Below are 14,103 nucleotides of genomic sequence, written 5' to 3'. Positions count from 1 at the left end.
ATGCAAAAATGCCTAAAGGCATCTGTTACCTGTGTTTGCAGGCCAGGTAGAACTGCTATGTACAGATGCCTTTAGGTACTTTTGCATAGCTTTGGTTTGGTACCTTTTTAAAGTTTCTGGCCTTGTGCCTTTAAAAGCAATATGACACAAATCCAGCAGGATAAGTTTTTCTTGGAAAGCAGGTGAGGCAGGTGGCGGACAAACCTACATTTCTTAAATGTCTATATATCAGGCTGCAGTTAAAGGTACAGGATCAGCAACAAAAAAGAGGGGGAAAGCGGCAACCAACATAGCCTAGAATCTAATTGAAAAAAATTCATTTCGCGAGAGTAATATTGCAAGTGCTAGCCTTCCTGTTTAAATGAGAAAAGCTTCCACATTACAGCATGTTGTTTTCTAGGGTCTCAAACAAAGGCAAATAAAAAATATCCATACTTGCGCTTCCAAATTGCATTACCTATATCTCCTTATCTTTCCAAAGGTTATAAATTTGAAGAATTGGCAATACTAAGGCCTTTGATTAACCAGCTGGGTGGTTGGAGGCAAATATATCACATGTGCTAATACACATGACACTGTTTATTGAAAGCAACCTCTCTAATACTATGCATTGTGCTAAATAATCACATTTTTAAATTTTAAGTGTAAACCATTCAGTGATACAACATTTTAGTAAGACTCTTATTCATTATCTTAATGCCAACAATTTCACAAATGGTGTTGAGGGGGCGGGGGAGAAACCTGGTATGGACAGTGTTAGTCTGGCCTTCCCATGCTGCAAACTATACAGATTAAGCATAAACAATTTATGCAAATCAGCAATAATCCAGCGCCAAAAGCCAAATTGGAAGTGTTTCATGAGCTGAACAGCCTGTCCATCTTTGGCTCCAAATCTATGGTGTTTAACAGTTGTACAGCATCCCCAGGAGGACCATAGGCCACTAGATTATTCATTTTATTCCCAAACCGTAAATTGAAAATTGCTAGGAGCTGTGCCCTCAAATGAATCCCACTCAAAGTAACTTTATTCATTTACATTTCTAACATGCCCCATCTCTTGCATAAAATGTATTCAACCTTAGATTAGTCTAATATATGTACAGAATTAGTTTATGCTCCAAATCAAGGCTGTGTACACTGCATTAAAAGAATGAAAATTCTGTGCCCAGGTAATCCAAATTCTGTGAAAAGGAAAGCTAAATTCTGGGACTAGTAATAATTATGAAGGTTAAGCACATTTTTCAGGATTGGTCTAATCTTTCTAGTCAATAGAAGGGGTGAGGTCAAAGGCAGGTCACTGAAATACCTAGGCCTTTGACTACTCAAAGTTTGTTCACAACCTTCAGCTATTACCCAAAACTTTCAAGCATATTTTCACAGGTATCGAGGCAAAAAATGCAAATGCTAAGATTCACAGGAAGCCGACTTCTGTTCCCAATATCACATTCTGCTGGTTTCCCTCATTCTCAAGGAATTACATCATATACCCAGCCCGGCCCAGCCCAGCCCAAAATATATTCCGGATGTCCATTACTATTTTGTTCTTTTCTCATGGAGAACACGTTTTAGCTGCAAAAGAATGAGGATACTTCTTACGCTCTAAATGATCTGGAATAAAAATGCATAAATCTCATCCCAAGTACAGTGACCCTGCCTATTAAATCTTCCGTGCCTCACTTGGCCAGCCTGTATAGCAGTTTCTCAAGTGAACAGCACATAAATTTTGCTTTGCTGCATGTCACAGGTCTAGTCACAAACAAAGCAAGTGGGGAGGCTAAGAAAAGAATTGCCTGCTTTCAAACATGCATGTGCCTGAAGACAACATGTATAGGAACTGTTCTTAATTCAGACAGAAAGAGAAAGCATAGCAAAGATAATTAAAAGGCTCATTCAGTAGAAATATTGTATTCACTGCTGCAATATTACGTCCAGTTACCTTGATGCACCCATGGGGGGGGGATAGAAAAATAGATCTTTTTTGTTCCTCCTCCGGCTCTGAAAAGCATTGGAAAACTCGGGAAGAAATGCAAACATTTCTTATTAAATATTTTCTTTCAGCACAGTAAGTGAAATGCTTTTTAAAGCAGTGTATTAAAATATTGTTACAAGCAATCCACACTGCTGCAAATATCTTGGGAGGCAAGATTCAAAGGTAGTGATGCTGATAGCATTGCTACTGCATCTGACTGGATTACTAAATAAGCAACATTCTTAGGACTTGATGTCAGAAAAGTACTTTCAAAAATATAAAACATGGAAAAGGCTTGCAGTATGGTAGCAAACCAAGCATATTATGCCTATGACATGGGAAACTGCTTTTGTTTTTAACTACAGCACCAACTCCTCTTGCTTTTGGATCTAAGTTACCTTACATCTTCTGCATCAAGGGAAATTGATGACTGTTCGTAAATTCAATACTGAACATGAATTAAACATTATTAAGTTTAACAAAAAATAGTCAAACTTACTGCTGCTCAATTACATTATAGGGATGGTATTTTCTGAACTTTTGGGGGAAAACTATATATATTTTTATCTGCATGAAAATGCTGAGATCTACATACTGTTTCAAAGCTTACATACAACAAATATTTTAATTTACTATAATGTTTATAGTTTCATTTGTATCATTTTTTGGACTGGAAAAAAAATGTATGATTGTTTTTGTTATATTAATTTATTACCCACCCCAAGTTATGCTGTAAGGCAGTTTACAATAATAATTTTATTATTTGTACCCTGCCCAACTGACTCGGTTACAATTTAAAATACAATACTGAAAACAGTTTAAAACAGCTTACAATCACAAAACGGTGTGACCTAAAAATATACATCTCAGGAGCCAAAATTATACCAGTTTCACCTCCAACACTGGGCATATTTGTAGTTATTGCTTAAATAAAATTACTGTATTTACTCAAGTCTAGTGCACAATCAAATCTAAGGTGAACCTCAATTTTCAGAACCTTGAAACAAAAAAAAGTGTTTGCTGGTGAATGTAATGAGCATGGCAAAAAAGTGCACTCTTTACAATGAGTTTTTACTAGCAGTTTCTTCATGGCTTCCTCTCAGCTAGTCAGTGCCCGTTGCAAGATCAGAGATGCTGCATTTTATTTCCTGCTCTGAACAGCTTCCCCCGCAAGCGAAAAAATTAAAATAAGAGGCTTTTCCTGGCTCAAAATAGGAAGGGGTGGGGTGGCGAAGAGACCCACAAAGCAAACACCTGACCTGTCACCTTCAAATCTGAGGAATGCATGGAGAGGAGCGGACGAAGGCAGCTGATTCTACCTGGGGCTGCAAGAGAGAGCATGTGTGCGTGTGTGAATGTGATTGCTCACAGCGGCAGAGCATGCCCAACCAGCACCAGGGGCGGGCACATACCTTCAAGAGTTGTTGAGCTTTCTTTGGGGGAGATTGCCCAAATAGTTGTGTGTATGCTCTCATACAGCAGCCTTTATCTGCAGCCTGGGTGGGGCACAGGGCACATTTCCTTCAAAAGGAAGGGGATTTCGCCTAATTTGGGACTGGGAGGGTGGGACATCTGCAATTTCAAAACCTTTCCCCATGACTGCAGAGAGGATATAATCCCCATGACTGCAGAGAGCTGACTGGCACCCTTTTTGAACAGGATGAAATCCCCCCACATCCGTATGAATTCCTCCCAGCCCTGCTTAAGAGATATTTTGGCATTGCTTTAACAGTGCTGTTTTTCTATCAGCTTGTGCCCAAGAGCCCTGGCACCCCCTTCCCAAAGGGAATGCTCTTGAGGGGATTTGAGCACCTTCCCCTCCACCTTTCCAAAGGGTTTGAAAAGGAGTACTTAACCCAAGGTACCACTGTGCTACTAAAAGTGCATTTCACAGCTATACAGTGGTACCTCAGGTTAAGTACTTAATTGGTTCCAGAGATCCGTTCTGAACCTGAAACTGTTCTTAATCTGAAGCACCACTTTAGCTAATGGGGCCTCCCGCTGCCACCGCACCGCCGGAGCACGATTTCTGTTCTCATCCTGAAGCAAAGTTCTTAACCCGAGGTACTATTTCTGGGTTAGCGGAGTCTGTAACCTGAAGCGTATGTAACCCGAAGCGTATGTAACCCGAGGTACAACTGTACATAAAACTTTTCTACAGCCAAGTCATGTAAGAAGCCTCCACGTACAGTCACTGACTTGGGAAAAGTAATGAGAAGAGTTGCAACGATGCTGATTGGTTTGATAATAAAAGTGTGAAAGAACCTGTTGTTTTCATCTTTGATAAGAATGGGGAATATAATGAATTCATTAACTGAAGAATACCCTATCTTTCTAGAAGCAGATATTCTAGAAAGTTGTATGTCTCTAACAGTAGCTTAGAAGTGGCTTGGATTACTAGTTTATTGCTACAGATATCAGAAAGTTCACTTCTAGTTTATTACTACTAATCACCAGAAAATCACAAACCATTCCTGGACTTGCAATTTATACAAATTTATCTTATATGGCTAAACAACCTGTGACCTCTGGCAATACTGATAGAGCTGAACAATGGACTGTAGAAACACACAGATGTTTCAGTTCACTTCATCGAGGATGAGTTTCTAGTCTTGAATTTTAAACTCCCTCCCCTGCTTTCATCAAATTAATTCATATGAGTTCCTGATTAATAATAAAAAGCCATGCCATCAGCATTCAGAACCCCAGCCGGGAATGTCATGGCTCAAAGGGCAGAAATCTGCTTAGAGCTACAAGAGAACCCAACTGAATTTGTGGCGTCTCAGTCTATGAATGCGTAAGCACTTCATCTGTTCACTGCAACACAATATGCTGAGAGACTACATGTTACAGGCCAAAAGCAGGACAAATAGTCAGTGGGCAAAGATAGTAACCAGCAAGTCAAACAGGTTTTATTTTGTCTGACCTTTTACGCGCCAGATATTTACTATCTGGGAAACTCTCAAGCCTTTATAAAGGAGCTTTGCGAGTGTTGGTGCTGAGCTTTAAAGCCTTAAATGGCCTAGGCCCAGTATGCGTGAAGGAGCTTCTCCAGGCCCATCACTCCATGGCCATCATGGACACTAAGGTCCAGCTCCGATAATAACAATTCTCTTAACACTGCTACTGAGTTATTAGTGCAGACCAAAATATAGAGTAGAAGAAGAAGAAGAAGAGTTTGGATTTGATATCCCGCTTTATCACTACGCAAAGGAGTCTCAAAGCGGCTAACATTCTCCTTTCCCTTCCTCCCCCACAACAAACACTCTGTAAGGTGAGTGGGGCTGAGAGACTTCAGAGAAGTGTGACTGGCCCAAGGTCACCCAGCAGCTGCATGTGGAGGAGCGGAGACGCGAACCCAGTTCACCAGATTACGAGTCCACCACTTTTAATATAATACCTCCCCCTCTCCAACAAGTGCCTGGACCTAACTCACTAAACAAAATTTATTTCCCTATATGAAGCTGAACCTCAGTATAGAGAAAGCAGAGGGAAAATCCCAGTATGCATAAATTGCACGGTTGAATTTTTACTTCTCATTGTGAAGGCATGGCAAGAAGGAGATTTTCTGGCACTACAAAAAATGCTAGAAACATAATCCGCTTGTTCCTTCTGACAAAGTTACATTGGGTAGAGGGTGGGTGTGTACACATACAAAGGTATGGCTCGCAGAAGCCTGAAGCACTTCAGCATGCCAGACCATAATATAGCACTTTGTTGTAAAAATAAGTTTTCAGGGAACATAGCTGACATATATTTTACCCTAAAACTCCTTTAGATGACAAGTGAAAGAGCTGCCCCTCTTTTGGCAAAGGTATAAAGACACTTCACTGGCAATGAATTAGCTGCTGCTCCATCATTTCTAAGGCCCATTTCATATGTCACAATGGCAACACAATTGATGTTGAAGTCAAGAACAATATGGGTACCCCTCCATAAAGCAAGTCATTTGTATGAAGTACATCCCACATAATCCAGACTTATTTTAGCCACACCAGCAAAATCATGTTCACAAATAGCCTATGGTCAAGTGATGTGAATATCTGCTGCACAGATACAGAAGGGCAGCAAAGGGTGTCCAAATACAGTTTTGTTAATAAGAGTGAGTGTTCCATATGTGGAGCTATTGCCAATGAAAAACATTACAGGGTACTGCTATTTACACCACTGCTTTATCAGGTATTTCTTGAACCAGAGTACGATTATTCAATTAAGCTCCCACTATCTTTGCCATCTTTGGAAAGTTTTTGGGTGCCATTAAGAGGTGGAGTGGGAAGCAGACAGATCAAATCCATAGGGACAATCCACCAAATTTCTTTCCTGTGCCAGCCACATTAAAATTAACTATTCATTTCAATTAGGATTGCACTAGAGAATTTCCCCAGGGCATGTGCCCCATGTTAATTAAGAGGAAGAGGGGTGCCATTTGGGGTTTTGTGTTGTTGTTGTTTTTGCTTTAAACACCAGCCTATCTCTGACCTGCTGTAACTGTTATCACATTCAAAAGTCAAAGTCCAACCATGTGTCAGGTAATTGTTGCTTAGGAGTGGCAGAGTTGGACAATTCTTCCACTAACAGATGTCTGGTCAGACACACTGCAGCAGAGATATAGCAGCTGCAAGGAAGGATTAGAGAAATGAGGAGACATTAATTTGACATACCAGCCTTTAAGACAGATTAATCCCTCCCCTGGCCCAATACCTTCTCATCTTTCGTATTCACATCCACTTTTTTTGATCGGATGGCTTTGGTTACATGGTCAATGTTGTTTTCTCTGCAGTAGTCAAATATGTTCTTATCTTCTTCCCTAAGAAGACATAAGGGAGAGTGAGCAAATGCGTACTGTTACCGAGCAACGCACAGAAACTACACAAACATAAGATGCCCGGCTTTTCCACCAATTCAATCATTTCAGCATTACTGAGTACTACAGATTTCCAGTGCTTTGAATGCAAACAGCATAATTCAGGTTGGGATACACTCTGCATCACACATAACTAAAACAATATACTGAAAGCTAACCTCCCGCAAGGAATGAAGAAAACCAACACAAACCAATTTCAGCCATGAGGAAAAATGTGCACAAATTCATAATAAATTAGCATCTAAAGTTGTCCCTTAATATATCTCTATAAAGCCCCATTTGACATGTATAATATATATTAGTGCACTGGGGCTGACAGTATTTCTTAGCAAAATAAATATGGAATATTCCTTCTGCCATCCATTATTTACACACCAGGGTCTGTTCTCCCTACTTCTGAAGGACCCCCCCCCCTTAAAGTAGCAAGTCTGATACAGATAACTTATATAAAGTGGGCTAGTGGAAAAGGTCACCAACAAAGACTCCAATGGACGTAGTCTCAGTATCACCATTCAGTGGTGAGCAGCAAACCAGATTTTCTCGAAAGGATGCTTGAAAGGAAGGCAGAAGGGCTTGGGAAGATAACATGTGGTTTGGTGTTGCGTCTCAACTAACAAACCATAGTTTGCAATTAGCAAATGAACTAGAATCAGAAACCAAAGTTTGGAAGGTACAATAGGCTCTCTCCAACTCCACAAGCTGTTGCACTGGGGTGGTTAAAGTGTTTCTGAAGCCAAGTGCTGAGAGGGTAGAAAACAAATGCAGACAAATCTTTGTCTAAACCACAGTTTGGTTGTTGTGCATTTGTAAGCTCAAATGTTGGTTTGGTTTCTAAACTACTGTTAGCATAAACCAAACTGGCAATGAAACTGAACCAACATTGTTGTGAAACCTATGGCCATATTCAGACAATTATACCTGGCTTATTAAACTGAGATATGAATAAGGCTTTTGCTATGCGCACATCCCTTTTCTGGTGTGCCTCAATATGCCAAGTAGTCTCTAATTAACCTAAGCTACCTTGCCTTTTTTAAAATAAGGTGATGATAAACAAGAGGAATATATGAATGAAATAATGAGAGAGGTACAATACAAACTGGAAATGTTGAATGTGCCCTGTCAAAGTCTTTCATTGCTGTATGATCAGGTTTATCTTGTGGATATACTTTAGCACTCTTAATCTGAACTTCTCCAAGTTGTGAAACACAAAAGTAACTCAAAACATGAAACCAAGACACTGACTTAAAAGCACGCCAGGATGTATATCTACCCTTCATGTTTACACAATGAAACATGTTTGAAAACAAAGAAACCGGAGGCTTTTCTCTTGGGCATGGTCGGCCAACTGGTACCAAAAAGGGATAAGACATTATTTATGTATGCAACCACAGCAGCAAGAATTATGTTGGCAAAGTATTGGAAGATGCAAGAACTACCAACTCTGGAAGAATGGCAGACGAAGGTGACAGAATATATGGGACTGGCAGAGATGACCGGCAGAATCCGTGACCAGAGGAAAGAGACAGTGGAGGAGGACTGGGGAAAATTTAAAATATATCTTAAAAATTGTTGTAAATTTGTGGACTGATAAGATGTTAAGGGGTAAGAAACAAAGAATTACAGCTGTAAATGTTAATCTTAAGTAAATCTAAAAGAGACTTGATTAGAAAATTGACTGAAGGGTTGCTAAAAAAAAATGGTAAAATAAGGATGCGGTGAAAGGGAGGTATGGGGAAGTCAAATTTTGTTGTATGTTTTTGTATATATGTTTGGTTTGTCTTTTGTATGTTTTGTATGTTTAGAAAACTAATAAAAATTATTATTAAAAAAAAGAAACATGTTTGAAAACAGTCTAGTCTGGTTCAGAGCAATACACACTTTAGAAAACACATTAAACTGAAAAAAAATCATACCTCACTTAGAACTGAACATTTCCTGAGTGACTTACAAAGGGGAAAGAAATTCAGTTCTACCAGAAAGATAGCCACAAAACACCCATAAGCATCAGTGTTAGTTTTCAAAGGATAGGAGCAATGCTACAATTAACATGTTTTCACTCCCCACCCACATTTTATTTCCTCATTTTCAAATACTCTGGTGCAATTTGATGGTATTTAGCTTGTTTATTCACAGGAACATAAGCAGAAACTACAAGCTGAAGTCTCAGCAAACGATAAGCTTGCTACAAAAAAAGGTTCCAGGTTATAATGGAACGAATCTCACAGTTCACAAATTGAAGTATAGCTTACATGCATGCAGGATACCGACAATAACAGACTAATCAAGAGGTCAAATAAAATATAACCACTTTTGTAGTTCAAACACAAAACAATACAATAATTGATGGCTTTTATATCTTGCACCGGGACGTGGGTGGCGCTGTGGGTAAAAGCCTCAGCGCCTAGGGCTTGCCAATCGAAAGGTCGGCAGTTCGAATCCCCGCGGCGGGGTGCGCTCCCGTTGCTTGGTCCCAGCGCCTGCCAACCTAGCAGTTCGAAAGCACCCCCGGGTGCAAGTAGATAAATAGAGACCGCTTACTAGCGGGAAGGTAAACGGCGTTTCCGTGTGCAGCTCTGGCTCGCCAGAGCAGCGATGTCACGCTGGCCACGTGACCCGGAAGTGTCTCCAGACAGCGCTGGCCCCTGGCCTCTTAAGTGAGATGGGCGCACAACCCCAGAGTCTGTCAAGACTGGCCCATATGGGCAGGGGTACCTTTACCTTTACCTTTATATCTTGCAAGCAACAATCCCTCCAAGAAACCACGTATGTGCTGAAACAGGTGAGAAAAACCCCCAGAACAAATGGCACATCACTTATGCTGTTTCTTAACTCCTTTAGCTTTATGTGCTTTGTGAATTATGATTCATTCTTCAGAACTCATGGATTTCTTCTCCTTCCCTTCTGCTAGTGTAGCACTTTTGAAAAGAAAGTGCTGATACTGGGCTCCTGCTGCAGAAAATATGCCAGAACAGACTTCCTTTGACCTACTCCTCACTGTGGATGTGGTCTCTAAAGAATCTTTCTCCTAAGCATCTGCACTTTCCTTTTACCTACATTGGGTGCTATATACTACTGCAGGTTGTAAGTGGGGAAATCATATATCTGAAGGCTTTCTTGCTAAAAAGGAGAGAAAGCAAGGGCTCCTGAAGGAGTCCATTGCACTGCTGAACAGCTCCCACTGTCAGAAACTTCTTCCTCATGTTTAGTCGGAATCTGCTATCCTGTAACTTGAAGCCATTGGTCCTACCCTCCAGAGCAGGAGAAAACAAGATTGCTGCATCTTCCATGTGACAGCCCTTAAGATATTTCAAGACGGCTATCAGATCTCCTCTTAGTCTCCTCTTTTCCAGGCTAAACATACCCAGCTCCTTCAACAGCCCCCAGTGGCGTAGCGTGGGGGGTGCAGGGGGGGCCGGCCGCACCGGGCGCAACATCTGGGGGTTAGGGAAATCCACGGGTTAGGGGGCGCAAATCCACGGGTTAGGGGGCGCAAATCCATGGGTTAGGGGGCGCAAATTACTTGCCTTGCTCCGGGTGCTGATAACCCACGCTACGCCACTGACAGCCCCTCATAAAGTTGGTTTATGATCAAATCTTGGTTGCCCTCCTCTGCACACATTCCAGCTTGTCAATATCCTTCTTAAATTGCGGCGCCCAGAACAATATTCCAGGTGTGCTATGACCAAGGCAGAATAGAGTGCTACAATTGCTTCCCTTGATCTGAACACTATGTGTCTATTGATGCAGCCTAGAATAACATTAACTTTTTTTGCTGCTGCATCACACTACTGACTTATGTTAAGCTTGTGGTCCACTAAGTCCCTTAGATGCTTTACACATGTACTACTAGTAAGCCAGGTGTCCCCCATCTTAGATTTGTGCAGCTGGTTCTTTCTGCCTAAGTGCAAAACCTTACATTTGTCCCTAATGAAATTAATTTTGTTAGTTTGGGCCCAGTTCTCCAATTTGCACACATATAATTGGAACTTAATAAACACTGAATAGTACTAGCACTAAAAAAACTGGCAGAAGCAGAAGGATCATTAGTGAAAAGAGGAATACAGCACTCCTGGCCGTCTCTTGTTTCTTTGATGATAATTCACTAAACAATTGAAACTCTGCTTATTTAGAAAAGTTATTTAAGCTTTTTAAAATAGTCTATGCAGTTTGAACTTCTTTGTGAAGGAGAAAAGATGCTTGTGCTCAGTTTATCTGGACGAAGCCCTGAAATGTCTTCCCTTTTTTATATTGCCCCACAAGCAGCTCATATTACCCAGTGAGTCTTTCAAATTTCTACTGTTTTAAAAGAAAAGGCTCTGGGATTATTCTGCATCCTTGGAAACACTGCACGGAATCTTCCCTGTCTGCCTACCTTTGTGCTGGGTCATCTTTGCAGGTAAACAGACAGCTGAGAGGGTGGTTAAGCTCCATCACTGTACCCTCTATGTTTTTCTGGACCTGTCTAATTGTTGTGGTAGAAGGAGATTTGGTTGAAGGATCCTACCTTGCCCAGCAAGGCCCATGTGGCACAAACAGGTGGCCTTGCCTTTCTGCTTGGCACTGTGCCACTGAGTGTACTGAAGCTCAATGAAGCAGAGAGAGAGAGAGAGAGAGAGAGAGAGAGAGAGAGAGAGAGAGAGAGAGAGAGAGAGATGGGAGCCAAGGCACAGTTGCAACAGTTACTGTTTATGTCAAGGCCTTCTTACCCCCAAGGGACCCATCTTCACATAATCTATAATTATCTCTTCGTTTAATCGCCCCGTCACTTCTGAGGCTCTCCTGGGCACAGGAAGAGGAAAAGCTCATTAAGTGAACCTTTTCTCCTCTCTCCAGCCACCCATAGCTTTTAATTGCTTGGTGTTGTTATTATCTATCAGTGCAACTGGGATCATTTTCATAAGAAAGGGAGGTGGGAGGGAGAGAAGCAGGCACGTGTCCCTGAGGTATGCACTGCAGACAAACCTTTGCTTTCTCAATTATTTATGCCAGCTGAGGTTTTACAAGCTGAATAAATCCATAACTCAAGTTTATTCTGAACAGTCTGGTTCCCTAGGGTGGAAGTGTTGCCCACTTGCCTGCACACTTCTGTGCTGTCCTCAGAGAATAACCAGGACATAACAAGACATGTGTCAGCCAATTGCCCATGCATGAAAGAAGTATGCACAAAATTCAAGATTACCAAGCATTTGAAAAGTCATAGCCTAACCACCCCTCTCAATGCAACATGTTTTTTGACTCTTACAACACAAGGGAATGTAGCCTTTGCTAATACTCTAGCGCCTGTCCAGTTAAAATGAAAAGTAAAAATCCACTGTGCTTCTCAGAAAGTAAGAATGCAAGTAAACCCCCTGAAGGCTTCTACAAATGGCAAATTCCTTGACAAATTCCTTTGCCACTCCTGCCCCACCCAACCCTACGGCCATGGGGATACAGATCTCTCTCCTTCGGGCTACATCTCTGCTGCTGGGGAAGAAACAATTACCAACACTTAAATCACAAATTGTAATTGACAGCAAAATCAAATTTTCTCCCCACTACTACCAAAAAGTCCTACAATTGATAGTGTGTGCAATATGACTATTCAATTGTCAGGTATATTTACCAGATGTCTGTGACATCACCATAGCTGTCAACGTTTCCCTTTAAGGGAAATTCCCTTATTTCGAATAGGATTCCTCACAAGAAAAGGGAAAAGTTGACAGCTATGGAAATCACTCACGCCAACCTTTTCTCCTTTAAAAAGGAGAGCATTTCCCTGCTCTTCCACATAAGTGCATTCTATATACAAAGGCTTAGTTCAAACATAATGCTAACTGAATGTGCAAATATGTGCAGGAGATTGTAGTCTCTTTGCTGCATACTGTTGTGAGTTAAGCCATGTTTTCCCTCCACCAGACAAACCATGAGCTGCAATCTATCCATTGATGCCTAAGTAGATTCCTACTGGAGGAAGTGGTCCCAAAATTATTTAGAGCTATACCCAGCAATTTGAATTGTGTTCAGAAACAGGATCAGAATGTAGTAAAACTGTTTTAGCAAATGAGTTGCAATAACCAGTTCTGCTCAAGAGTATGCCTGCAGCATTCTAGAGTAACTATATTTTCTGAACAGGTTTGAGAGGCAACCTCACACAATATGTGTTGCAGTAATCCCACCAAAACCAAACTAAGGCAGGGGTGGGCAGAAGGCAGACTGGGATCTACTGGGTAGATCTCTCAGAAATTTCCAGTTGACTGGCAAGAATTTCTGACTCTCAGTTGTTTATTAACAAAATTATTCCTCCTTAAATTGCATTACTGAAATGAAGAAACCTGATGGGGGTGTTAACCACAAGTGGATTTTTGCATGGAAGGACAGAGAGTTCAGTTCTGATGCTCAAAAACAAATCCCTCAATTCAAAATTTTTCAATGTTATGCCCTTGGCTCCAGCGGTTCTACTGAAAAACACAGGTTGATCCTGCAAGCATGAAAGTTACCCACCCCATAACTGAGGCATGTGTAACTATGGTCAGAATTGGTGCTTACATATCTGAGCCAAGCCACTGCCAAGAAAAAGCTGTATATTCTTGACAAAATCATGGAATTTGTCTTAACATACTTAACAATCAGTTGAAGTTTTATAGCACAATCCAAAACCGGTACACTCAGAAGTCTCACTGAGTTCGGTGGAACTTACTCCCAAGTAACCATGTATAGAATTGCAAGCTTCAATCATTAGGTTGTTTCTGGAATCTGTTAGTTTTAGGGGAAGTTTACAACTGTATGGAAAAAGCTGCTCTTTAAAATTCTGCAGGCCTTTGCGCCTGACCACACGCACTGACCTCTGGTATTTTCTGCCAAAACAGTTCATTTGTCTCTCAGATCAACTAATCAATTCCAGAGCCATCAATCACTCCAGTTCAGTACTAGTCTAGCTCAGAGTTGGCCAGATGGCTGCCTCTGTTAATGGGATTAATAAAATTCTGATAGATTACATGGCATCAGACTACAAAATATGATAGGGACCATCAAAAATGCTGGAGAAGATTGTGAGGAGAGGGAAGAGACAATAGCCCATCATTTCTTGGCAGTTTAGATCCCTGTAGCATTCCCAAATCAAGGAAGGAGATCATTACAGTTCCCTCTTCATGCTGCTGCAAAAAACTATCCTTTACTTTTTAATCTGTTCCTTTAGTACTTCTACCTAAAAGGACCACTTTAAAAAAAATCATTTTTGATCAGTTTTGTTCAAGTTTTCACATTCTACAGTACTACTAAACATTTCTCAAAT

General features: G+C 40.9%; 1 protein-coding gene across 1 annotated transcript in view; it reads right to left on the bottom strand.

The window, feature by feature from the left end:
* Nucleotides 1–14,103, bottom strand: part of ACBD6 (acyl-CoA binding domain containing 6) — a 93,686-nt gene that overhangs the window by 50,517 nt on the left and 29,066 nt on the right. Inside the window, exon 5 of the mRNA XM_081915170.1 lies at nt 6,671–6,776. Within this exon, the coding sequence (XP_081771296.1) occupies nt 6,671–6,776 (106 nt within the window). The remainder of the gene's footprint in view (nt 1–6,670; nt 6,777–14,103) is intronic.

This window comes from Podarcis melisellensis (assembly GCF_964234715.1).
Source record: "Podarcis melisellensis genome assembly, chromosome: 6".
Classification (NCBI taxonomy): Eukaryota; Metazoa; Chordata; class Lepidosauria; order Squamata; family Lacertidae; genus Podarcis; species Podarcis melisellensis.
This window is presented reverse-complemented; position numbering and strand designations above follow the sequence as displayed.